The sequence below is a fragment of the Maniola jurtina genome, chromosome 21 (assembly GCF_905333055.1).
Source record: "Maniola jurtina chromosome 21, ilManJurt1.1, whole genome shotgun sequence".
In the NCBI taxonomy this organism is placed as follows: Eukaryota; Metazoa; Arthropoda; class Insecta; order Lepidoptera; family Nymphalidae; genus Maniola; species Maniola jurtina.
The window spans coordinates 5,953,753-5,980,453 of NC_060049.1; the positions used below are offsets into that span (position 1 = coordinate 5,953,753).

The 26,701-nt window shown below is 34.4% G+C and overlaps 1 protein-coding gene and 1 long non-coding RNA gene across 2 annotated transcripts; one reads left to right on the forward strand and one right to left on the reverse strand.

Moving 5' to 3' along the window:
* Positions 1 to 986: 986 nt before the first annotated feature.
* LOC123876223 (hemicentin-1-like) lies at positions 987 to 25,360 on the reverse strand. Its single transcript, XM_045922405.1, has 28 exons — positions 24,937 to 25,360; positions 24,209 to 24,438; positions 22,434 to 22,556; positions 22,061 to 22,153; positions 20,452 to 20,592; positions 19,134 to 19,296; positions 18,008 to 18,195; positions 17,444 to 17,525; positions 17,153 to 17,304; positions 16,153 to 16,318; positions 15,798 to 16,049; positions 15,507 to 15,664; positions 14,914 to 15,088; positions 14,536 to 14,784; positions 14,371 to 14,443; positions 13,184 to 13,380; positions 12,599 to 12,773; positions 11,598 to 11,692; positions 11,344 to 11,497; positions 9,815 to 9,936; positions 6,739 to 6,882; positions 6,171 to 6,308; positions 5,363 to 5,478; positions 4,599 to 4,829; positions 3,743 to 3,890; positions 2,899 to 3,593; positions 1,715 to 1,879; positions 987 to 1,285 (listed from the first exon to the last, which is right to left on the reverse strand). The coding sequence occupies exons 1-28, from the start codon at positions 25,199 to 25,201 to the stop codon at positions 1,064 to 1,066; spliced, it is 5,112 nt and encodes a 1,703-aa protein (XP_045778361.1). The 5' UTR covers positions 25,202 to 25,360; the 3' UTR covers positions 987 to 1,063.
* LOC123876240 lies at positions 7,229 to 8,264 on the forward strand. Its single transcript, XR_006798290.1, has 2 exons — positions 7,229 to 7,428; positions 7,649 to 8,264. It is a non-coding gene; the product is annotated as an uncharacterized LOC123876240 (long non-coding RNA).
* Positions 25,361 to 26,701: the final 1,341 nt, after the last annotated feature.

Here is a 26,701-nt window from a genome sequence, read left to right on the forward strand (position 1 = left end):
CGAGTTCTTATCCTGTATCACTAGTAATAAATATTAGTAATGTAGTGTAATGTTATTGTTAGTAAATATTAAGCCTATAGGTTTTCGTGCGTGTGCGCTTACGTGAATTTTGTGGTATATATGTATGTGTGCATGTGTGTATATGTAGAGTATGCGTGTGTGTGTTTGTGTGTTTGCGTGTGATTGTGCATTGTGTGTTGTTTATGTTTGCAGTTTGTCATACTACTACTACTAATATCATACTATTTTAATCAGAAGATCCTCTGTTTCGTTATAATTTAGAACATTAAGATATTTTATTAATTGCGTTTTCAATTTATTACTTGTAAAATCTTTTAGCATTATCTTTTTGCTTATTGCGTTGTATAGTTTCGGTCCTAGATAATATATATGATGTAATATTGCGTATATTAAGACCAGTCAATCAATGTCCAAAAAAAATATACCTACAATTGTTATAATATACACACTACACAGTAGGTAGTAAAATATAATCATGATATAATAAATCATAATATAACATGACCATATAGGTCCATGAACATGACAATAACATGACAAAAATGAGGTACGTACCAATAGTACCAAATAGTTCATAATGCCATAGAGTCTCTCGTAGTCTCTGAATAGGTACTTGACAAACGTTCGAACGGTCCAAGTTCACAGAAGTTTACAATTTCATTTCCGCGATCAGCTTTTTGCAGGGTTGTTACATTTGAGTTTTAAACAAATTCTTTAAGTCCTCATATCTCCCACGGCTATGGCTATAAGGCTCATTATTTTTTTGGTATCTTTACACATTGGTCTTAAATCCTAATCTCAGCTTGCCGAAACGTTACAAATATTAACCTTTTAGACGAAATTAGTGTCACGACATTAGTTTCACGACACTAATTTCATTATCAATTGCACGTGTAAACGTCTAATTTCGTAATGCATGCATTATGAAATTAGACATTTACACGTGCAATGGATAATGAAATTAATGTCGTGAAACTAATTTCGTGCCACTAACTTCGTAATATAAATTCCGCTATCGATATCGATGATATAGAAAAACATTCTAGAATCTGTTTTTATAAAAAATTCCTTGGTAGTTGAAGGCGTTTTCAAATGCGTCTACATCGCAGCAGTAAATGAAGCCTTTATCAACATCGTGCCACTGTGGATTTTTCATCCAGTCTATTGTATCGCATATGTCATAGCATAGTATGTAAGATGATATTTGAGCTGATGTTAGGCCCGGAATGTTAACGTGGATGATCGCAAGTTGGCGGTCGACGACCTGAATAATAAAAAATTAAGTACTATATCAAAATCCATACCAAATCCATAAATGCGAAATTATGGTTACAATTTTTTTTTAACTCTTAAATCCTATAAATCGTCTTGCGCTTGACGAAAATTAATGAAAAACTGTGATTAGGTCTGTATTAAATATCGATAAGAGTTTAGCCATAGTCCGCTACGATGGCCAAGTGCAGATTGGTAGACTTCACATCCCATGGAGCTTTTCTCACGATGTTTTACTTCACTGTTAAAGTAAGTGATACCGAGATCGACCCCGGTTATACATTCCTATATACCTAATACCTATACAGGCGCAGGCAGACGTTAATCACAAGGTATCATCACTTTGATGTGTTTTTGAAGTGACCAACTTTATTGCTCACTATAGCTTTAAGGTTCATTACAATATCAATAAAAAAATTACCCTCCATATAAACTGCGGCACTTGTAGTTCCTGACCAAGTTTGTCTCTCAAATTTAGTGTAGGAATATTACTTCTCACAGAGTATGCAGCGCCTGTCCATAAGGATATTTCATCTTTTAAATTTAATGCATACGATCTTACTCGACGTTCAACTTCATCCCAATTCTGTAAAACAATATTATCGTCGTCTTCATCATGAATAACCCATCATAACTCACAACTGGTCTAAGCACTGGTCTCCTCAAATAATGAAGAGGAAAAGTATAAAAAACTTTAAACACAACCAACATTGTAAAAGTAAATAATTAAAATGTTTTCAATTGTAACATCGGCAGTATGTTACATTATATGGTCATTATTATCTTCATCATCATCTCAACCCTTCCCTGGCCCATTACCAAGCATGTTTTTGGTATGTTGTTGGTAAACTCTTCTCGTTTACCAACCAGAAGAGTTTTGTCTGTAGTCCACACGGTCAAAACTTAAAAACTTACACTAGGGCCACTATGAATGTTAAAAAAAAGTTATAGCAACTTTCGATTTTGTCAATAATAATGTATTTTTAACCGACTTCCAAAAAAGGAGGAGGTTCTCAATTCGTCGGAATCTTTTTTTTTTACTTTTTTATTTATTTTTTATGTATGTTCCCCAATTACTCAAAGACCCCTAGACCGATTTGGAAATTTTTGTTTTGTTTGAAAGGGTATACTGTGCAAGTGGTCCCATATAAATTTGGTGAAGATCTGATGAATATCTTCGGAGATGCAGAACAGAACTCCTCAATGGATAGGAGCAAATTGCTCGCGATTAGTGTGATAGCTTAGTAAACAGTAGGGTTTTAACTGAGCATAGCATATTATAGTACAGTGGGGCCACTAAAAATTGTGAAATAAAAAAAATCAAAAGAAAAATAAAACCGACTTCCAAACTACAAACACTAAAAAGTAAAAAATAACTTTTGTTTAGCTACACTTGTAATGTGCCTAGGTATGAAGTCGGGCGAGCTTCACTCTTGGATTTCTAATATTGTTTTAATATGCTCGCTCGACTTCATACCTAGGCACATTACAAGTGTAGCTAAACAAAATTTATTTTTTACTATTTAGTGTTTGTGGTTTTGAAGTCGATTTTATTTTCCTTTTGAATTTTTTTTTTTAACTACACAAATTATAGAAAATACGCACTTCTGTACTACATGAGTTCCACTGAGGTACAACATTTAAATAGTGATATGTGGCCACTTGAGATATTCCTGGTAAAACATCCATTGGATTCACTAATTGTCTTCGCTTAAAACAACAATTATCGCTAACAGCTTTGCCTGTGAATTGTGATATTTCGTTCACTTGATTTCTGCAGTCATATATGTCTTCAAATTCGAATCTCAATTTAGTGCCTTTAGTATATCCCGCTACATTTTTTGGTATTGTAGCTGCAATAGCCTTATGTATACTGTGTATTACATATAATGTTATATTCGTCGTTTCACTAAAGCAAATCCTAAAGACATTCATAGAGGCACCATCTACGTCGAAACCAACGTGAATTAGCTTTGTGTCGTGCCCTAAACATTTACGATCACTAATATTTCTTGCTAAGGGAAATACTGGTTGATTGCATGTGATTTCCGAAGCATTCACGGTCGTTTTTCTTAGTTCAAACATTGAATCACCCGCGCAAGATATCTTGAGATCATTCCCATAATTCGAGCCAGCGTAGGATATAAAAGAATTAGGGCAGAATAGTGTGAACTCTTCATGTTTGTGCATTCTAAGAGTTCCACCAGATACTTTAAAAACAGGCCACTGTCGTTTCTTATATCCAGAAATTAAGATTGGTTGACGTGCCGTGAAATCATTTTCTATATCCATCAGGCATTCTATGGAAATAAAGAAGAGTACGTAAGTATTAATGTGTGTTGTGTTGTAAACAAATCATACTCGTCGAAGCCATACATAGTCTTTTTTTATACAGATAAAGTTTAAAAGATTTATTTCAAAATTATTGAAAAAAAAAAAGAACTCTTACCTTCAGCAATAAAATCAAAACTTCGCTTGATAGTATCAAATTCGTTGCTCACATGACATATAATGTGTCCTATATTATTTACATCCATTCTAAATGAGTATTGACTTGAACCTACATTGATTTTTGTATAATCGCGCCACCATGTAGTCTGAAATAAATATTCTTATTAAAACTTAAATTACTTTGTCCAAAGTTTACCTGGAAGAAAGTAGGTACTTAATAAATTATTACTATGGTCAATTATTCTGACGATTAAAAAGCACTTGTAAAAGTTTATTTGAATAAAAAATCCCACTAAAAACATTTCGTGCGTTGCCAAGACTGACAAGTTCATAATGCTCTCATTGTTAAAAAGTTATGAGATCTCTTTCTAATAGGGCCAAGCCCCTAGCTGAGCTTCGATTTGTTCTGCCCATGGGGCCTGTCCCAAGTACAAAATATATATCTCAGCGCTCTTGACTGTACCACATTTATAACAATATTATTAACAAATAACTCTACCTTATAACCCCTAACTCTACAAACCTTATATCTTGGTAAAAAATATGGCTTGGCCGTTTAATGTTCGTTGAATATTTAAACACATAAAGAATAGATTGTGCGACAATTCCCCACAATACAATTTCGTGATTGTTGCACAATCTATGCCCATATGGCATTATGGTCTTAAAATATGTTAAGTCTATAGTTTATTAATTCTTTTTTTTTTCTGGGGTTTCGATATTGAATACGTGTTCTTACACTTCAGTAGGCATGTGTTTACCGAATAGGCCCTGCAATAGGTACGGGAGTAGCCTGCTTCACTTCCGCTCTCCATGAACAGAGTATAAGCTAATGAATACAAATAAAATCTTACTGTTGGCGGTGGTTCTCCAGTGGCACTGCAGTCCAACTTTGCTTCAGCTCCATCCTTAAACATAACTGTAGGACTTGCCGCAGTTATAAATTTAGGTCCAGTGCCAACAATAACTTTCTTAGGAAATGTATAAGAGCGTCCTGGTGTACTAACTCTACAGATGTAATAACCGGCGTGGGCCTTTGTCACACCAGTTAGAATTAGATCTCCTTCCTTTATGAATTTGCCATCCTAAATAAATATATTATGTAAAATATTAATACATATCTTCTTCTCATATTCATACTTTAATTTTATATTATATGCGAAAGTGTGTCTGTCTGTCTGCCTGCTAGCTGCAAGCTTTTATGAAGATAGCTACAAATACCATACCTAGGCTGGCGTAGTAAGAATATGTAATGCGGAGGGAAGAAAGTCATATATCACTATCAAGAGAATGTTAAATATGCATGTGGAAAAAATAAAGAGGAGAGGAAGACTAAAGAAAAGGTGGATGGATTGTGTGAAAAGGGATACGTTTGCAAAAAGTGAGAAAAGTATTGATGCGTTTACGGATGACAAAAGCGAGTGGAAGAAGAAGACATCCCGACACCACATAGCGTAGAATAAAGACAAATAGAAGATTAATGTTGTTAGATTTTTTTGTTGCATATTAGTACGAGTAGATTGCACTTGAATTTTTAATAATAATTGCGTTACTAAAATTCATGCGGTGATATTTCACAGTGCACATTAATTAGTCTAATAACGAGGAATTTAGTTACCTTAAACCATCGTACTACGAAACCTGAGTCTAAGTACAAGCCACAGTACATATCATGGCTTTTTTCCCCCTCAATGATTGTGATTATGAGTGGTATTTCATTGGTTGTTGGAAATGCTGGAAAATAATATTATTTTGGGAAACTATACTAACTTACAGTAAAGTTAGGCCACTCCAAATAATGGCTACCAAACTTTTATTAAATTACTATTATAATATTAGAAGTGGAGAAATGAAAGATTAATTCAAGCAATACCCCCTCACCACGAAATAGTTATGAAGCGTATTATTAATTAGTCCAGGAAACTTTTATCCTTTTCAATTTATTTTTAGTAAAAATAGCGAGCAAATGAGCGTGTCACCTGATGTTAAGTGATTACCGCCACCCATGAAGATTTGCAGCACCAAAGGAACCGCCGAAATGTTGGCGGCCTTTCAGGAATTTGTTGGTCCGCTTCTTGAATAACCCCATGTCGTAATCTAATGCTCCTTGCGGAAAAGGTTCACACTAGGCTTACAACACAATTACTTAAGCGGAATACATTACGAGATTAGTGGCACGAAATTAGTTTCACGACATTAATTTCATTATCAATTGCACGTGTAGACGTCTCATTTCACAATGCACGCATTAGGAAATTAGACGTTTACACGTGCAATTGATAGTGAAATTAATATCGTGAAACTAATTTCGTAATGTAAATTCCGCTTTAGCCACATTGCGTCTTCAAATTCAAGTTTGTTTTTCACAAACATACAGGGAGAATAATATAATATTATATACTGGATTTGTCAGAATATTTACTTACTATTGACAAGTACGTCATAGTTCATTGTATCCTTGTTATATTTATTTTCTGCCGTGCAAGTGTAAGTACCGCTATGTCTTGATACAACATTATTTACCGTAAGAGTTCCATCATTTGAAATTTTAAATATCCCATCATCTAGAAAGAACAGATATGAACTAAACTTACATATGGTACTAACCTGACAGTACAACCTTTGTACAGAAAAAAGAATTGTGAAAGTTGGTTCACTTTTCACGGAGTTATAGAGTCAAATCGATAAAAAGTTTGATCCCGTAATAGTCCCTAATTTTTTCGGAATAAAAACTACTTTACTTGTTAACCTGGAGTATCAGCTACTTACCACTGTATTAAATTTATCAGTAGTTCTCGCGTGATGCGCATACAGACAGACAAAAATTAAAAAAAAAATTGTTTTGGGATCTATATCGATAGTAATGTTTTCACCGATTAAAATTTTCAAAATAAATTAAATGTACAGAAATCGTCCTGTTACAGTTTTAATAAAATTATAAATTAATTAATATACATAGCACATTGCACAGTTAATAAAAAAAGTGTAACCTACTTCCAATTTTAATTCCATCATGCTGCCATGATATATCTGGTTTCGGACTACCTGTCGCAATGCACGTAAGGACGAAACTCAGGTCTCCCTCAACAACAGTTAAGTCCTTTGTCATGAGGAAATCAGGAACTATTGTTACTGGAACTAGGACAAAAAATACAAAAAAATATTAAAGTCACATAATAGTAGAGTATGTAATAGGTTGTTCAACAAGGGTCTAAAACGAGCCATTTCATACGAGGCTATAGAATCGAGTATAGAATAGAATATATTTTTATTCAAATAAAATTTTACGAGTGCTTTTGAATCGTCAAAATAATTTACTGGTTTGGTGGGTTTCGAATGGGTTTTAGTTTAGAGTTAAACACTCTACTTTTCATTTCAATTGCAAGGAAATGAAGTTAATTTATTTTTACAGTTAAATAATTTTGTTTCGAAATAAGTTAGTGACTATTCAATCTAAGTTAGTCATTATTCACCTATCTTTAACCCATTCTTGACCGCCGTACCAATTTGGGAACACTTACTTATTGAAGTGAAATAAAAAAAGTGTTGACTTTAGTTAATATATTATTACATTTATGAGTAGTTGAAAGTGCAGTGATTGAATATAAAATAAAATAAAAAAATTATCATCAGTATTATTTTAGTAACGATCCATCAAATTTCGTTATCGAGAGACATGTGGAGGTATGTATAGTTTTATAATTATAATTTTATATACATAAAATATTTCATCAGTAATAATTATATTTTGTCAAATTCAATAAATTCCTAAATATTTGCAAGCTTTTTTAGTTACTTATACTAAGTATATAAAATTTTATAGGACTTGAAATATTACTGTACCAATTTGGGTACAATGGCCACAAGTATAGTACTGGAACACTAAATATATCAATTTTTACAGATTATCAAGATGACCTGAAAAGGCATTATAGTGCCAAATACAACCTTTGAAGATAAGAGGAAGCTATTAATTCGATCTTAGAAGATAGAGATAACAGTTTGAAGTATGATTTCGCTATAAATCTACGAAAGGTTGACGCCGTTACTGATGAAGAAGTAGGGTCTGATGACAACGAGACTCCATCAAGCTTGCCAAATGACGTTGTTGGAAATATGGAAATACTAGCGACCACTTGCGGCTTAGCTCCCGTGGGAATTTTGCAAAATACGACCTTATTCTTCATCAACGTTATAAAAGAAACATTTATGCAAAATTTCAGCTTTCTCGATCCAAGAGTTTGGGCTGGGCGCTGATGTGTAAGTTGCTGAGTGAGTCCGATTTTTTTTTTTTTTATTTAGATTTGTTCACAATGTTGGTAGGTACTCTTTCTGGTGCTGAAGGCAGCAGTGACGACGAGTCGTTGGCTGTCAAAAGAGTTCTAATTAGAATCAGTTCGCCACAAACTGAAAAACTTAGTATTGGACCAAATCAATCCATTTTGAATGTTTCAGTTTTGCGAAAGTGTACTGCAAGTTATTTGAAAACTAACACAGAATCTTACGATTGAATTCTGAACGAAAATCGTATGAAAAACTCCACATTTGTTCCAAATCTTGAACAAGGGCATGAATGGAGTGGACGAAATGGACCAATCAAAATTGCTGTATCGAATCGGCATTCATGGCAAAAATAGTAGTGGATCTCATTCACTTACATGATTGACATGACAATATGAAATGCCTATAGCGATTGCCTATAAAGACTACCCCATGGATCGAATTATTATCTCGACGAAGTTTAGCCAGAATCGCTCTCAAGGAATCAATCCAAAGCCACTCTGCTCGCCCATCGTCACAACTAGACGGCGCTGATCACGTTCCTGAGAAGGTTCTTTAGAATATTCCTTGTATCATTTGCCAAAATTACTCCGTTGGGGTCGTAAAAACGCAAGAAAACAGTTCGCTATGACAAAGCTTGTATTACGAATTTTGACTCTTAAGTGGCCATTGTGCCAATTTGGGTACACCCCTGTAAAATCCTGAAAAATATTTATTAAGACTATTTTCTTATTTTTTTGTATCTTTGTATTGCTAATAATTAATAAACTAAAAAAAAACTAAGGTTACCCTTCTAGTTTTTGTTTGGCCTCAAATGGGTTAAACTTGTTTGATAGGTTTTAACTTACGTAATTAATTTATTAATTTTAAGTGAATTTGGACACAAATAAGCCTCAATAGCTCAACGGTTATAGGAGCGGACTGAAATCCGAAAGGTCGCCGGTTCAAACCCCACCCGTTGCACTATTGTCGTACCCACTCCTAGCACAAGCTTAACGCTTAGTTGGAGGGGAAAGGGGAATGTTAGTCATGATTAAAAATGGCTAGTATTCTTTAAAAAAAAAAAGTAAGACTTTGATAATAACATTTAAAACAGGAAAAAAACTAAGTTTATTCAGATATGACTGTGTTCCCTAAACTTTAAGGTTGAACATGCTAACATAATGTGTTTTTGTACTTGCTAAAAAACTAAATAAGTATATTTTTAACCCCCGACCCAAAAAGAGGGGTGTTATAAGTTTGACGTGTGTATCTGTGTATCTGTGTATCTGTGTATCTGTGTATCTGTGTATCTGTGTATCTGTCTGTGGCATCGTAGCGCCTAAACGAATGAACCGATTTTAATTTAGTTTTTTTTGTTTGAAAGGTGGCTTGATCGAGAGTGTTCTTAGCTATAATCTAAAAAAATTGGTTCAGCCGTTTAAGAGTTATCAGCTCTTTTCTAGTTTTCTTGTAGAAAAGGAGGTTGGATAACCGTTAGGTTCATAATATTATGTCAATAGACAAATGTCAAGCTGTCAAGATGGACGTTGCTTAAATACAATTATTTATTTCAAAATGATGTTTTGGAAAACTCAAATACTTTGGATCGTCGGGGGTGTTATAAATTTTTAATTTACACTTGTATTGAAATTGTAATTAGACAGAAACTTCCAGAAAAATATGGAGAGTTGTGTTGATAAAAAAATACCATTTTTGGACTTAGTGACTTTTCGCTGTACGATCAATGACTTGTATGTAGGTAATAGGTACATACATATTCCCTGACTACGATAGTGTTAGTAGGTACCTGGAACGTTAACTGTGTACATGATTTCGTCGTTGTCAAAACCGTTGTCTGCTGTGCATCTATAAAATCCTCCATCTTCAGCTTGGATTTTATCTAATACAACATTATAGTTTTTATCACAACTGAAAAAAAACCAATTTACTTACACTTATGATTTTCATATTTATACACGGTGAAAAAGTGGTTTTAGAGCCAGGGCAATATGAACTACCCTTAAGCAATACTATCAACTAAAATTGTTTGTTTTGGAAAACTAAGCACTCTAATTATTTGATAAAAAAAATATTTCGACACAAACTCGAATCTGTGAGAAACATTAGTAGTAGGAGGCGAATACGCATACGCTCTGAGTGCAGGTGCCCGCGCCGCTCTGAGTGCCGGGGCCCGCGCCGCTCTCGGTGCAAGTGCCCGCGCCGCTCTCGGTGCAAGCGCCCGCGCCGCTCCGAGACAAAGCGACCTACTACTACTGGTTCGCGAATTTTCCCAAACAATAATTTCTCGATTCAATTTTTTTTATTTTAATACTGGGTTAATATGAATGGTCGAAATGGATAGTACTGCTTGAGGCAATTCACTTTGCCACGGCTCCAAAACCACTAAATTTTCACCGTGTACATACATGTATTTATATTTATTTGTACCAGAAAGTTGTAACAATAAAGACAAAAAGAAACTTATCTCTATATAAGAGATCTCTACCAGTGACCTTTGGCAATACGAGAGTTTTTAAATGGAGTAGAATAGGTACAGCAAAGATAGATATTGATTTTCCTGTCACAAAGAAATAAAGAAATGTTTATCATTGTTAGTTTTTCTTTTGACTATTATTATTTTAAGTGGAAATAAAAAAAAATACCATAATCTATAACAAAGAGGCACATATTCGACTTTTAAAAAGTGACAAGCAAGCGTTGGTTATGCCTAATTTTCTCAATGCAATCCAATATAGGTCTTATTATCATCCAGAACATTTCACGAGGGAGCTGCTATTATGTATTGTATGCATTTAATTACAATTTGTAACACATTTATATTTGTCTATGTAATCGGCAAGCCCACCATAAAATATCGTGACAGATCATGAATTTGGTAGGTAAATAATTTTTAAAAATAATAACTCAAAATTTAAAAAAAACCCCGACACAAAAACCTCTATAAGAAAACTAGAAAAGAGCTGATAACTTTCAAACAGCTGAACCGATTTTCTTCTATAATAGCTAAGAACACTCTCGATCAAGCCACCTTTCAAACAAAAAAAAAAAACTGAATCAAAATCGGTTCATTCGTTTAGGAGCTACGATGCCACAGACACATACACAGATACACACGTCAAACTTATAACACCCCTCTCTTTGAGTCGGGGGTTAAAAATAATGAGAAAACGAGTGATGCACGTCACCGATGAAGAGAGTAGGTTCCACAATTGCATGTGCGTGGAAAGAACATTATACACAATTATACATTATTGCACAGGATTTTGTGAAGAAGAAAATATTGACACTTCAAGAATAAATAATGTAGGTACTTACTTTATTTTTTTTGGCGCGCTCTTAAGTGATGTTAAGTGAAACCACTGCACTTTAGGTTTCGGAAACCCTTTGACATTACAAGTCAAGATAAGGTTACTTCTCAATTTTATATTATCAAACTTGCTTTCTTTAGGAGTTTCGATTTTGGTTGGCTCTGAAAATACATATTCGTATTATATACCATAGGTCATAGGTTTAATTCTCATCCTGGTAATATGGTATTTTTGTCATAACATAGTAATTTGGATTTTTACCGTAAATGAAGACATTCACTTCTGCGCGTACTTTTTTTAAATAGTTCGAAGCTTCACAGACATATTTTCCATAATCTCCGATCGAACCTGTGAAACTTTTTTTTAAATCTTAATAAAAACATTTAATGAATAAAATCTTCATAAGTAAAATTACCTAATAAGTTTTTTATGAAATTGATGCAATTGATTCCCTCAAGTTAAATTATTTTGATGGGATGGGATACCTGTACTTTAGATAGTAAGTGTACGTACCTATATCTACCTGTAGTATTGAAAGCAGGTACATGTTATATGTATCTGCTTTGTCTTAATAAACATATACCATAACCATTGCAATAGATATATAACAACATATTAATTAACCGACTTTGACTTAAATAAAGGTAAGTATACATTTCAATAATTTTTTTTATTGTAAATATGGGCTTTGAAAATAGATAGTTGCAATGTATAATTACTAAATGTCGCTAATATTCTGTGCTAATATAAGAGTAATACTTATATCGGAAACTTTAGCATCGGTGATAAGTATATAATACTAGCTGATGTCCGCGACTTCGTTCGCGTGGATGTAGGTTTTTTAAAATTCCCGTGGGAACTCTTTGATTTTCCGGGATAAAAAGTAGCCTATGTGCTAATCCAGGGTATAATCTATCTCCATTCTAAATTTCAGCCCAATCCGTCCAGTAGTTTTTGCGTGAAGGAGTAACAAACATACACACACACACACACAGACACAAACTTTCTCCTTTATAATATTAGTGTGCTGAACCGCAGTCTACGGCCAAGACATTGGGCGCGTTATCAAAAGAGATGTATGTCAGTTCAAATATTCCGGGGTGTTCTGCTAATATGATTTCGTCTCTTAAAAAAGAGATGTTTAAAAAGATAACATGGGCCTTCGGCTAGGCCTTGTTCAGTATACTCAAAAATAGTCAAGAAAATATCCTGATGTCTTAATATGTGATCATCTGTATGAAAATTCGAAATAAAATTGATACCTTAGAGTATGATCTCGATAAATTTTATATTTTGTTCCACCTAAGATTTCCATGTTATTCACAAACCATCGTACATCGGGAGTGGGTGATCCGTCCACCTCACAAGCAAGCTTTACTCGTTCCCCCTTTTTACTGTTAAAATTTCTGCTTGGTTTTACTTTTACTGTAGGAGGATCTAAAATAATAAGCCGAAATCCATAATAATTATTACCTATACCATTATAAAGTAAGTTTATCTATCTGTCAGTTGTCAAAATCGGTTTAGCCGTGAAAAGGTGTACTTTTTACAGTTCGACCACTGAAACGTAAAATAATGTTTATTTTAAAGTTTATGTCTTGTTTATATTGATTGTTATCTTGTTGAATTTAACATAAACAATACCACATTAAAATAATGTGTATGTCGCCTTTTACATTGCGCTCTCGTGCATTAGAAACAGTTTGTTCAATTTCGGCGCTTGCTTCGACCACAACTTTGGCCCATTTTGGGCGAAATCGAAGGAGATGTGGTTTATTGGCCAAAGGTGGCCGAATCCAAAACCGAAGGTTTATTTGGACATTAAGAAATATACTATACCTACTTACATTCGATATATAGCAGCATTTCATGGTGATCGGGTCCAACTACATTTGAAACATCGCATCTATAAATACCGACATCGTCATTTGTAACATGGTCAATATGAATAATTTCTCTAGTCTCCTTTAAATTTGTAAATTTTCCCAAAAAATTGCGATCGAATGACCACGAAATCACCGGTTCAGGCTTACCCTGAATAATCCTAAAAACCAACCATATGACATCAGTTCTTAATTACTTATGTTAATCAAAACAACCCAGTTACCATTGACTCTTTAAATAACTGTAACTTTTAATAAAAATTTTAAACTTATGTAAAGGCAAGTCCAAAAACTGATTGCGGACTTTTGTTATAAATGATACTTTCAAACATTCTTGAAGCGGAGCGCAGGTGTTGCGAGCGTATTAACAGGGCTCCTCCGTCACTCGTTTCATAGTCATAGTCATAGTCATTTATTCTTGATAATATACATTATACGTCAATCCAATAGTTCAAATTCTTTTTATAATAAAATGTCACAATATTTTTTCCTATAAATATAGAACAAAATACAATAATAAATATTAATAATCAATTTTGTCTTCAATCTTTCTAAGTAAGAATTCATTACATACAATTTCATACAATCGTAGTTCCAATTTCATTTGAATATTAAGCAACCAAAGTCCATGAAATTTTGCAGACATATTCTAGAAACTAATATTTGTGTCTGTGGTGTTTTAGATTTTTCTAAAAATATGTAGTTTTAAAATTACAGGGGCTCAAAGATTTGTATGAAAATTTTTAAGACCGCGTAACTTTGAAACCGAATATTTTAACAGAAATCTGGAAAACCACAGACATAGATGTTAGTTTCTAGAATATGTCTGCAAAATTTCATGTACTTTGGTTGCTTAATATTCAGATGAAATTGGAACTACGATTGTATGAAACGAGTGACGGAGAGAGCCCTCTTAAGTAACTAAGAATAATAATTAAAAATAATTAATAATAAAATATAATAAATAAATTAATAATAATTAAAAAATTATATTGTTGTAAATACGTATATAAAGAGGCTACTGAACGAAGCTATTGTAATGGTATATACCTAATTGAAATTGTAGAGCTTACATCTTTGGTAAGTCCATTTTTTTTATAAAAAACATGTTAAGTTAAAATTTTGTGAAATATAATAGAAGTGAATTATACCTGCACTCTATATCCACACTAGATCCCCTGTATTTTGTGTAACTATTAATGTGTTTGTAAATTTTTGGCTCCTCTGAAAGAAAGTATAGGTATATTTAGTTATTAAATATTTAATATTACTTAGCGATATTAAACCAATTTTAAAATTATTGAATTATATAGTACCTGTACCAGTCACAGTAACATGGAATTCATGACCTTCTTGTTCATCACCATTAGAGCCTGTCACATAGTACTTTCCTTGAAGTCCAAGTTGTGCATTCTTAATTTTTAGAACAGAACTATCCAAAGAAATATCAAAATCATTATCATTTCTAATTTCTTTACCATTTAGGTACCAGATAATTTTTGCTGGTGGATGAGCATCGATTTTGAAATTTAATTCCACAGATTTGCCATACTCTACAGATGTATCTAATAAATAAAAAACAGTGTTATTATTATTAGCAGAGATGTTATTTACTCGTAATTAATTTAATCTGGTATTAGTTATTTTATATGAACTGTGTATTATTAAATATATTAATAAATAAAGTATCAAACCTTTTGGATATTCCAAAACATTAAAAACAGATTTCTTTATTACGTTAACTTTAACTGAGCCTGAATCGTCTTTAAAGTTGCTTGCTTTGCAAATATATGTTCCACTATCAGTTCCAGTTGCTTTATTTATGTGAAGGGTACTTATGTATTCGTATGGTGGAGTTATCCCATTTGTCTATAACGTAAAAGTATAAAGTTAAAAATAGTATTCAAATAACTTTATAAATTCTGTTTGAAATAAATAAATTGCTGAAAAACCTTCAATGGTGAACATAGGATTGCAAAGTGATAACTCAAATTTCATTTATAAATTCAAAATTTAATAACCCCCGACACAACTCTCTAAAAAGTAAATAACTTTCAAACGACTGAACCGATTTTCTTGGATTATAGCTAAGAACACTCGATCAAGCCACCTTTCAAACCAAAAAAATCTAAATTAAAATCGGTTCATTCGTTTAGGAGCTACGATGCCACAGATAGATACACAAACACACAGATATACAGATACACACGTCAAACTTATAACACCCCTCTTTTTGAGTCGGGGGTTAATAATAATCGAATGTCAATGGTTATGCTGATGTACCTACCTTAGATGATAAGACATTTTGATACTGGTCTTCCCACGTGATGATTGGTTCAGGAAATCCTTCTACTTTGCAATTTAGCGTTATAGGTTGATCTTCATAAACAGTTACTTTGTTTCCCTCTAAAATAGTAACTATAGCTGCCTTTTCCTTTATCGTTACTGCAACATGTTCATGTGAATTAGTGATTGTTTTCCATGTAATGTTATAATTGATAATTCTATAGCAACTATTACATTAGCTTGTATAAGCTGTTACCTGTAATAGTTATATGTGTTGTTATCTACAACTTACCGGTAATTTTGAATTCATATTTTTTATTTGTATCAGTCGTGTGTCCGTTTGAAGCTATCACAAAATATTTTCCTTCTAGAGACGGTTTTGCACTTTTAATTCTCAAAGAAGAGCCTTGAGAAGAAGTTATTATTTCCATATCGTAATTACTATTAATTTCTGCACCATCTTTGTACCAAATAATTGTTGCCGGCGGGTTTGCATCAATTTTTAAATTTAATTCTAAGAAGTCTCCGAACTCAACAGATCTATCTAAGAAATCAGACACAATCTTATTAGAATAATTAGTTATTCTATTTCATAATAACTGTGTTTATATGTAATTACATAGATATAATCTTTAATATATTCAAACCTGTTGGATATTCCAAGACATTAAGAAAAGATTTATTCTCTACTGTCACCGTAACACTGTCTGAGTTTTCTTGAAAATTTCTTGCCTTGCAAGTAAATGTTACACTTTCTGATACTTGTCCTACGTGCAAAACATTCATAAATTCGTTTGGAGCAATTTCATATGTCTAGAAATTAAAACACGTAAAAATGTAATTTACAAAAACGATAGTGCAGTTTCTACAGTGAAGTATAAAAAGGTTTCTGAAACCATTGTTATACTTGCTTATTCCTTGGTATTGATGCTTTGCCTATTCATAGGTAAGATGTTATAAATTAAATACATTTGTAAGAAAAACGTATTCATCGTTATCTTAATCGATACAAATTCTGCCCTTTGATTGGTTGATTCACTGTTTACATTTTTTCGCAGCCAATCAAAGGGCAAAATTGACTACTAATTATGATAGCGATGGTCTTGAGAGTGAGGACGAACGTCTACTTGACCCTGTGTTATAATTTCAGCGAGATGAGAGAGCATTAACAGGGCTCTCTCCGTCACTTACTCCATACAATCGTAGTTCCAATTTCATTTGAAGCAACCAAAGTCCATGAAATTTTGTAGACATATTCTAGAAACTAATATCTGTGCCTGTAGTGTTTTAGATTTTTCTAAAAATATGTAGTTTTAAAATTACAGGGGCTCAAAGATTTGTATGTGAATTTTTAAGACCGCGTAACTTTGAAACCGAATATTTGAACAGAAATCTGGAAAACCACAGGCATAGATATGAGTTTCTAGAATATATCTGCAAAATTTCATGGACTTTGGTTGCTTGATATTCAAATGAAATTGAAGCGTTTGTATAGAGTGAATGACGGAGAGACCCCTCTTAATGTTTTCGATATTAAAACAATACCTTATTTGAATCTCGAACCAACAAATAAAATTTATAAACAAACTAAACGAACTGGATCGTTCCCAGACTATAAGCATTTTTACATGTTGAAAACAGTCGTACCTTAGATGTCGTAAAGTCTTTGCTATATTTATTTTCCCACGAAATTTTAGGCTCAGGATAGCCAGTTACTTTGCATTTTAGGTACACAGCCTTATTATTATCTCCAGGGACATCCTTTGGTCCTAAAATTGTGACTGTAGGTGGTGTTAACACTGGAAAAGTGATAAAGTCTAAGTCTATACTAATATTTATATTATAGAGGTAAAGGTTGATGATGATGATGTATGTTAAATTTGTATTTCTATACATATATTTTATTTATATTTTAGGTTTCTATAGTGAGAACTTTACCTGGAGGTAGTGGTGTATGGTACTCGATGCTCGTTTGAGATACCCTGGTTATTTTTTCATTTGATTTTGTGAATCCAATTACCTGAAATTTAAAGTGATTCTTTTTTAATCGTTATTTAGTTATTACTACCAACATCTGAAAATAATTGTTAACCTAGGAGTCACAATAGCCTATGAGTCAAGCTAATAAGTAATACTATATTAACCTAAACTTATAATAATGTACTTATTTATACCTAAGAATCGGTCTCTTATCTTAGTTTATGATTAAAAGTTGCTATTGGACGACACGTTGTTCTTGTGTTCTTTGAATTGCATTAGCACTACACTTCGACTATGACTACACTAGCTCAAAAGGCTTAGGTCCTTTTATGTTTCCGTATTAGGTCTGTATTGTTGAGGAGCTGGATAGCTTCGACGTTAACATGATGATGGAGCCTGTGTTTGTGAGTGATATTATGAAGAAGAGGTAATGTTCCTGAGAAAACCAACGTCGATCTTTAACTTTGAACAGCAAAACAGTTAGTTGATATTCTGTGGCAAAGCATTCATTTATTTTCTTACCGCAATTGTAAACGTCTTTTTTGGTGGAGTAAATAGGTCTGTAGTATAAAACTGCTTTTCGTCATCTACCAACGTTAATGGAAATGGGGGTGGAATTAAATTATCGTCCGTATCCCGAATTTCAACAGTTTTCAATGTGATGTCTCTATCTTCGTTGGTTAGTGCAATTGCCAAATATGATTCTTTACCTGAAAAGTACATATCAATGCATCAACCAATAAAACTGTTAAAATCACTCAAGAGGTTATCACTTATTATTACTTATAATCACTCAAGAGCTTATCACTTATTATTTGTCTCTCAGGAGAGTATTCCAATTCGATGTTGTGATTTGTGCATCATCCTCGAACTGAGTAGGTATACATAATCACTAATCCATACTAATATTATAAATGCGAAAGTGTGTCTGTCTGTCTGCTACGTTTTCACGGCTCAGCCGCTGAACCGATTTTAATGAAATTTGGTACAGAGTTAGCTTACATCCCGGGGATGGACATAAGCTACTTTTTATCCCGGAAAATCAACGAGTTTCTACAGGACTCTTAAGAATCTATCCATTTAACCGATTTATATGAAACTAGAGGATGCCCGCGACTTCGTCCGCCTGGATTTAGATTTTTATAGATCCCGTGGGAACTGTTTGATTTTCCGGGATAAAAAATTGCCTATTTCGATTACAGGGACGCAAGATACTTCGGTATCTTTCATACAAATCGGTTAAGTGGATGAGTCTTTAGGAATCCCGCGGAAACTCTTTGATTTTCCGGGATAAAAAGTAGCCTATGTCCGTCCCCGGGATGTAAGCTAACTCTGTACCAAATTTCATTAAAATCGGTTCAGCGGTTGAGCCGTGAAAACGTAGCAGACAGACAGACAGAAAGACAGACACACTTTCGCATTTATAATATTACTATGGATTTGGTACCGAGGCAGCTTACGTCCCGGAAATTAACTTCGGCAACTTTTTACCCGGAAAAGCAAAGAGTTCCCACGGGATTTTTAAACAAACCTAAATCCACGCGGACGGAATCGCAGGCATCATCTAGTAAGTAATAATTTATTTGACTTTGATATCAACAGTAAAGTTGTGATTATAAGGGTTTTCAATAGCAATACACTAAGTTACCTGCAATAGGTTTTGTGGAAGTTTCATCTAAAGAACGTGGTTTGACAGAAGAAAAGCCATGCCTGAAACTTACAGATGTCGAAGCACTCACAACTACTGTAATTCCTTCGCAATCTAGTATATTTGTGACGTAGTCACCCGGTTTGCCGTGCATTTTGAAGATCTAAAAATAACAAATGGTAAAATTGACTTAATATTATCTTCTTTTTAATTTTTTTAAAGTTGGTCCTTGACTGCGATCTCATTTGGTGGTAAGTGACGATGCAGTCTAAAATGGAAGCAGGCTAACTTGGAAGGTATATGGAAATTTCATTAAAACCATACGTGTAACGTGAACTGGAACGTCGTCGCGTGACTTCACCGCTCTCGTTCTGACAGGTCTATGGCCGTCAACTACTATCTATGGCAGTTAACACTCAACGTACCAACGTAGTGATATACTCTCTTTGCAACGTACATTGTTTTCTAATTTTTGTGTATCGGTCTCTCTGTGTGTCTGTGCGCTCTTTACAAAGGTGTTTGAAAGGCGCGTTTAGAACCCTAGTACATTTTAAGTTTACAAATCAACTTACATACGACTAATTGGTTCTCATTCGCACTAAGCGCTAGATAGGAGAATAAAGGGTATGATACACAAGGAAACAAAAGCTTAATTGACTATAATCCGTTATTTAAGTTAGAAACAGCTATTTTAGCGGATTATAGTAAATTAAACTTTTGGTTTCTTTTTTTTTATATAAGTACAATCTTCTTCTTCTTCCAGACCCTATCCCATGCTATGTGGGGTCGGCACAACATGTCTTCTTCTTCTACTCTCTTCTGTCATCCATCAACGTATCATCAACCCCTTTTATGCGCATATCCCTTTCACGCAATCCATCCACCTTTTCTTTGGTCGTCCTCTTCACTTTTTTCGTTCCACATGCATATTTAACATTCTTCTAGTGATATGCCTCTCTTCCCTCCGCATTACATGCCCATACCATGCCAGCCTATTACCCCTCATCTTTTCTACCACTGGTGCTACTTTTAAACTTCCCCTTATATATTCATTCCTTATCATATCCATTCTTGTCACACCACACATCCATCTCAACATTCGCATTTCGGTCGCATGTACTCGTCTTTCATCCGTCCCTTTTACCGCCCAACATTCTGAAGTCTGAACCATACAATGTAGAGAGACCATACAAGGAAGAGACATATTAGATCATATTATCATTGAATAAATCATTGAATTTGAATTAGAGATGTGTTGAGACATTTGTAAACTTTTTATATTATTACAATGCAAGCTTTAATAACGTAAGTTACATACTTGTGTGTTATCTGTGTTTATAAAAATTTGGATTGATTCTTCAGTACCGCCAGGTCCATACACTTTGAGCTCACTATAATATAATGGTCTCGAAGCTGATAAGGCAATTAGAACTTCCCAAACCTTGCTGTCCACTGTAAACTGAAAAAAATTAATATAATAATAATTATAGTAAATTTTTGAATCTATAATGAGAACCTAGCTGTTTGTATACAGGGTGTTTGGTAATTAGTATATAATGAAGACACATACCCATGCTACTTTGATCTGATAAATACAATGCTAAAGTAAAATGACGAAATAAAATTATAAAAATTTCAATACAAATTTAAAAAAAAAATATGTTTAGTTTTCATGACCCTAACGTGCCCTGACTCACTGAGTTCGATGGCCTTGGCCTATCTAAAGATGGCCAGCGATCTCAGTGAGTTAGGGCACATTAGGGTCATGAAAACTTTGACATAAATTTTGTTAATGCATATAATTAACTTCAGCATTGTATTTATCAGATCAAAGTAGCATGGGTACTTGTCGTCTTTATATACTAATTACCAAACACCCTGTATAAATAGGTATACAGGGTGTAACCAGAACGCTAGCAAAAACGAAAACAGGTGATAATACTGGTGATTACTGATAAAATACCACAAAAAAAACGCGAAAAATCCTGTGTTTTTTAAAAGTTCACAATATATTGCAAATAAAACATCTGACTGCCGCTAGAGGGCAACGAACGTTGCGTAAGTAGGCCACTTGAAGTTAATGTCGCGTCGAAGATGTTTAACCGATTCTGATGGGTACAGAGTTAGCGTACATCTCGGGAACGGACATACATTGCCTACTTTTTGTCTCGGAAAATCGAAGAGTTCCCACGGGATTCTCAAAGACCCACCCGTGTATCCGATTTATATGAAATTTAGTACAGAGGTAGGTTGCGTCCCGGCAATTGGCATAGGCAACTTTTTATTCCAGAAAAGCAAAGAGTCCCCACGGGATTTTTAAAACACATAAATCCATGCGGCTGAAGTCGCGGGCATCATCTAGTAATTAATAATTCTGTCATGTCTTTCAGCCATCCATGGTGTACTCTGACAGAGTGCTGCTATGCGGAAGGTATTTAATGCGTACAAATTGAGTTCTCACGCGCCATTTTAACTTTATGTATCAACTGTCATGTGAAAAGTACGATTTTAGTCCTTTTTAGGGTTCCGTACCTCAAAAGGAAAAACGGAACCCTTATAGGATCACTTTGTTTTAAATGTGAACCGTACTTTTGTCAAGACAGTTGACACCTCACATCACACTAATATTATAAAGGAGAAAGTTTGTATGTGTGTGTGTGTATGTTTGTTACTCCTTCACGCGAAAACTACTGGACGGATTGGGTTGAAATTAAGAATGGAGATAGATTATACCCTGGATTAGCACATAGGCTAATTTTTATCCCGGAAAATCAAAGAGTTCCCACGGGAATTTTAAAAACCTACATTCACGCGAACGAAGTTGCGGGTATCAGCTAGTAGTACATAGAATTGGTGCGTGAGAACTCACTTTGTACGGACTATACCTACGAAGGTACATAAAAAGTGCTTGAATTGAAAATACTTACTTTTAAGTTATCACATCTACGAGTATATTCATAAGTCTTGTGTAGTAAATTAATCCTTCTGTTTCTTAAATTTGCTAAAATGTATTCAATTATCTGAAATCATAAAAAAATATATTTCATCAAAGTAAAGAGTATTCAAGAAGAATCAACTTTAATCATAATATTCTTTAAACCTGATCCCTTTTGAGTAAATTTAAAAAATCTTTCATTCATCCCCGATTACAATTAAATCGTTTCCGAAATTCAATTTACTGGAATAAGATCCATTCAATATACTTTTCAGTTTTGCGTTTTAACCTTGCGGCGTTGATCAAGACTCGCTAGTGTAACGCTAGTGTGCAATTGCTCTAAAAGTAAATTATAATAGTTTTACCTTGCTAATCTCGTCTTTATCAATATGAAAGACCTGTCCTGAAGTGGCTGTCGCAAGATGGTCGTACACAGTGTGTCGCTCCTCAACCGAATCTTGACATTCACCGGTTAAAAGAAAGTTAACCTGTAAAAAGCAAAACATTACTTATCATAATACAGTTCTGTATACCTACCGCGCATATCAAAAAACAGGTCAAGTGTGAGTCAGACTCGCGCACTGAGGGTTCCGTACTCGGGTATTTTTTCCTTACGTAAAAATAAACAAAAATATGTTTTAGGATGTACAGTTAAAGCCCTTTCATGTAATACTCCATTTGCTATAGTTATCTTAATTTGTAAATTAAAACACATTTTAATATTTTTTTAAATGATGTAACCACAAACTCGGGGTTTTCAGATTTATTCCTATACTTGTGCTATAAGACCTACCTATCTACCTTTTAATTTCATGATTTTAGGTCAACGGGAAGTACCCTATAGGTTTCTTGACAGACAGACAGACAACAAAGAGATCCTATAAGGGTTCCGTTTTTCGTTTTGAGGTACGGAACCCTAAAAACAGGTCAAGTGTGAGTCAGACTCACACTCGAAGGGTTCTGTACCATCGTACAGAACCCTTACCTTCGTATTGTATAGAAGCAGGCGTTACTTTGTGGAACTCCATGGTATAGTATAAGGAATCAAAAGCTTAATTTGCTCAACTGAAAAAGACAAATCTGTATGGTACAACATGCAGCAAGTGACATGCACCGACCGCCCTCCCACTGCTAAATATTCAGGAAAAGCCTACCAAGCATGCCCCAAGTACCACCAGGCAGCACCACACAAATCCACCAGAACACCCTCGACGCACGTTTCGTTCCGACACCGGAGCATCCTCAGGAGATGTAGACCTTACAATGCACAATTGCAAAGCATGCATTGCATGGTAAACCATACAGATTTAACCTTTTTCAGCGGATTATACCAAAGTCACAACTTAGACCACATCATCACTTTACATCAGTTGTGATTGTGGTCAAGCGCTTGCCTATAGTGAATAAAAAAAAAAAAAAGCTTTTGATTCTTTGTATATCGTACAAGATATAACACTATGTACCTCCCACTTTTCAAATTTTTGTAATTTGCATGGTGGCTAGTTTTAAACTCGCCATTTTGATTTTTTATTATTTGTTGTTATAGCGGCAATAGAAAAACACAAAACATAGAAACTAAGAAAATTTCAACTCTTTCCCTATTACACTTCAACAGGTCTAACTTTATAAATTAAAATACTCTAACTTTTCGAGTTATGAGCGTTTAATAAATTAAATATCACTTGCTTTAACGGCAAAGGCAAACACACCTGCCGTGCCTCCTAGTTCCTCATGATATTCTCAAAGGGTAAAAAAAGTGACTGGTGATGGGTTGATAATGATGATGATGATAACACACATCCATTGTACTTAATGGTATAAATGCGAAAGTGTGTCTGTTTGTCTGTCTGCTAGCTTTTGATGAAATTTTGATGAAAGGTACAGAGTTAGCTTACATCCCGGGGACGGACATAGTCTACTTTTATCCTGGAAAATCAAAGAGTTCCGACGGGATTCTTAAAAGCCTATCCGTTGAACTGATTTTTACGTATGCCACAGAGGTAGTATGCGTCCCAGAAATAGACAGGAAATTTTTTATCCCGGAAAAGCAATGAGTTCTCATGGGATTTTTTAAAACCACGTGGACGAAGTCGCGGGCATCATCTATAGTAAAGAATAAACATAATATGGTTACGAGTACCTGAATGGATTTCTGTTGCGCCAAACTTTTGACGTTTTCATATTGATCGTAATCCTTAGCAGACGCGTCAGTAAACACGTACAAAAATGAATTTCGTTTGCTCTCTTCGAGTGCAAGTTGGATTCCTGTCATTGCCATTTCTGGGCAGTCATCACCGTTTTTAGGTTGTATCAAAGTTAACGCTCTTGTGAAGAGTCCGCGCTTATTTGATTTTACTCGAAGTTTTACATCTACAAAAACCATGGTGTTTCAGAAAAAATCACATAAGAAGCTCTCATAGTTTCAGGATGACCTAAAGGGTCAAATTAAACCTCGAATTAAGGTCCTGATGTAAAATGCTACATCTGGTCCACTTTCTTAATTATGGTTGCGAAACTTAGGTAAAAAGGAAAATAATCTGGACCAACATTACACTAAAATAATAAGAAACTGGAACACAACGAGAAAGAACTCATATCCACCATTAAACTAATTATCTTTGATCACCTACAAAGAGGTAAAAAGAGGAGTCGAATTCTCGTACCCAAGATCTGAGACTCAACTGACTCATCGGACTCAAGACTGGTAGAGATTTTTTATATATCTAGAGATTTCTTTATCTATCTAGAGATATCTTTCTTAGTGGATATCTATGTCATAATAGATAGATAGGTCTGCGTGCCTTTCAGCCTGATCCGTCCAGAAGTTTGAACGGAGCTTTTCCTTTTATACATTTACATTTTACTTACGAGGATCATTGAAAGTCACAATAATAAACTCATCTATCTGTGTTGCATTGGAATTAAGTACGGCTGCAAAAATTTCATTTGTTTTCTCTTTAACTTGATTGATTTCAGAATCCATCGAGTTTGTGTCATCAATAACAAACGTAAGACTACCCTTGGCTTCGTCTCCACTAGCAAAACTTAAAAGAACTAGAAACGCTATCAAAGTGTAGATTTTTTTAGTAACCACCATGTTAACACCACACTTGAGATCTAGAGAGCAAAACATAGTTAATAAATAGTTACTCAAAGCGATTGAAGAAGTATTTTAATAGTTTGCGTTTTATTAACACACACTTCACTACATGACGTACCAATAGCCACTCATAATAAATTACAACAATTGAAGAAGTGGCATCCTGTCCGAATCAGATTTATTTTTGAACTGAATTTATCATTCACTGTTGGCAAATTATAGAAAATTTTGCGGCACCATTTATTTATCCATACTAATATTATAAATGCGAAAGTGTGTCTGTCTGTCTGTCTGTCTGCTACGCTTTCACGGCTCAACCGCTGAACCGATTTTAATGAAATTTTGTACAGACTTAGGACACATTCCGGGGAAGGACATAGGCTACTTTTTATCCCGGAAAAACCAACAGTTCCTGCGGGACTCCTAAATAGTCATCCGCTTGATCGATTCGTATGAAATTTGGTACCGAGGTAGCTTGCGTCCCTGTAATTGACAACTTTTTATCCCGGAAAATCAAACAGTTCCCACGGGATCTTTAAAAACTTAAATCCACCCGGACGAAGTCGCGGGCATCATCTAGTACGAGATAAATTAGGCACTCTAAACATATACCTATCTGTATACCTACAATGTACGGAACTATGTGGGCAAAGCTTTTACCCAACTATTGTTTTTAGGGCTCCGTACCTCATAAGGAAAACGGAACCCTTATAGGATCACTTTGTTGTCTGTCTGTCTGTCCGTCCGTCCGTCTGTCCGTCCGTCCGTTGTGTCTGGCAAGAAAACCTATAGGGTACTTCCCGTTGACCTAGAATCATGAAATTTGGCAGGTAGGTAGGTCTTATAGCACATCTAAAGGAATAATTCTGAAAACCATGAAAAAAAATTTAAAATGTATTTCAATTTTCAAAGTAAGATAACTATACAATGTGGGGTATCATATGAAAGGGCTTTACTTGTACATTCTAAAACAGATTTTTATTTTTTTAAACCATAATAGTTTTTGATTTATCGCGATATGTCGGAAAAAATACCCGAGTACGGAACCCTCGGTGCGCGAGTCTGACTCGCACTTGGCCGGTTTTTTGGAGGATGTAAGTACATATGTAGTGTTACTGGGAGGTGGTACGTCCTGCTTGCTTGGTAGGTTTTACTTTTCCTGCATATTTACCAGTGGGAGGGTGGGCAGTTCATATCGCATGTTGCTCGGTCAGATGATAATAAATTAAAATATTGTTCCTTGTGTGTCATAGACTTCCGCAAAGTAACGTTTATTTCTATGCAACGAATTAAAGGAATCGATTCTGAAAATATAATCTAACATATATAAAACTTAATTTTGTTGTTTGTTCATCTGATTGAGTTGAAATTTTATACAGTTGCTTGGACAGTAAGTAAAACTGAGTGAGATAGGTGAAATTTTAAAGGTTGTCTTTTAAAGTGAAACAAGTGTAAATTAAAAATTTATAACTCCTTTCAAACGGCTGAACCGATTTTCTTGGATTATAGCTAAGAACGCTCTCGATCAAGCCA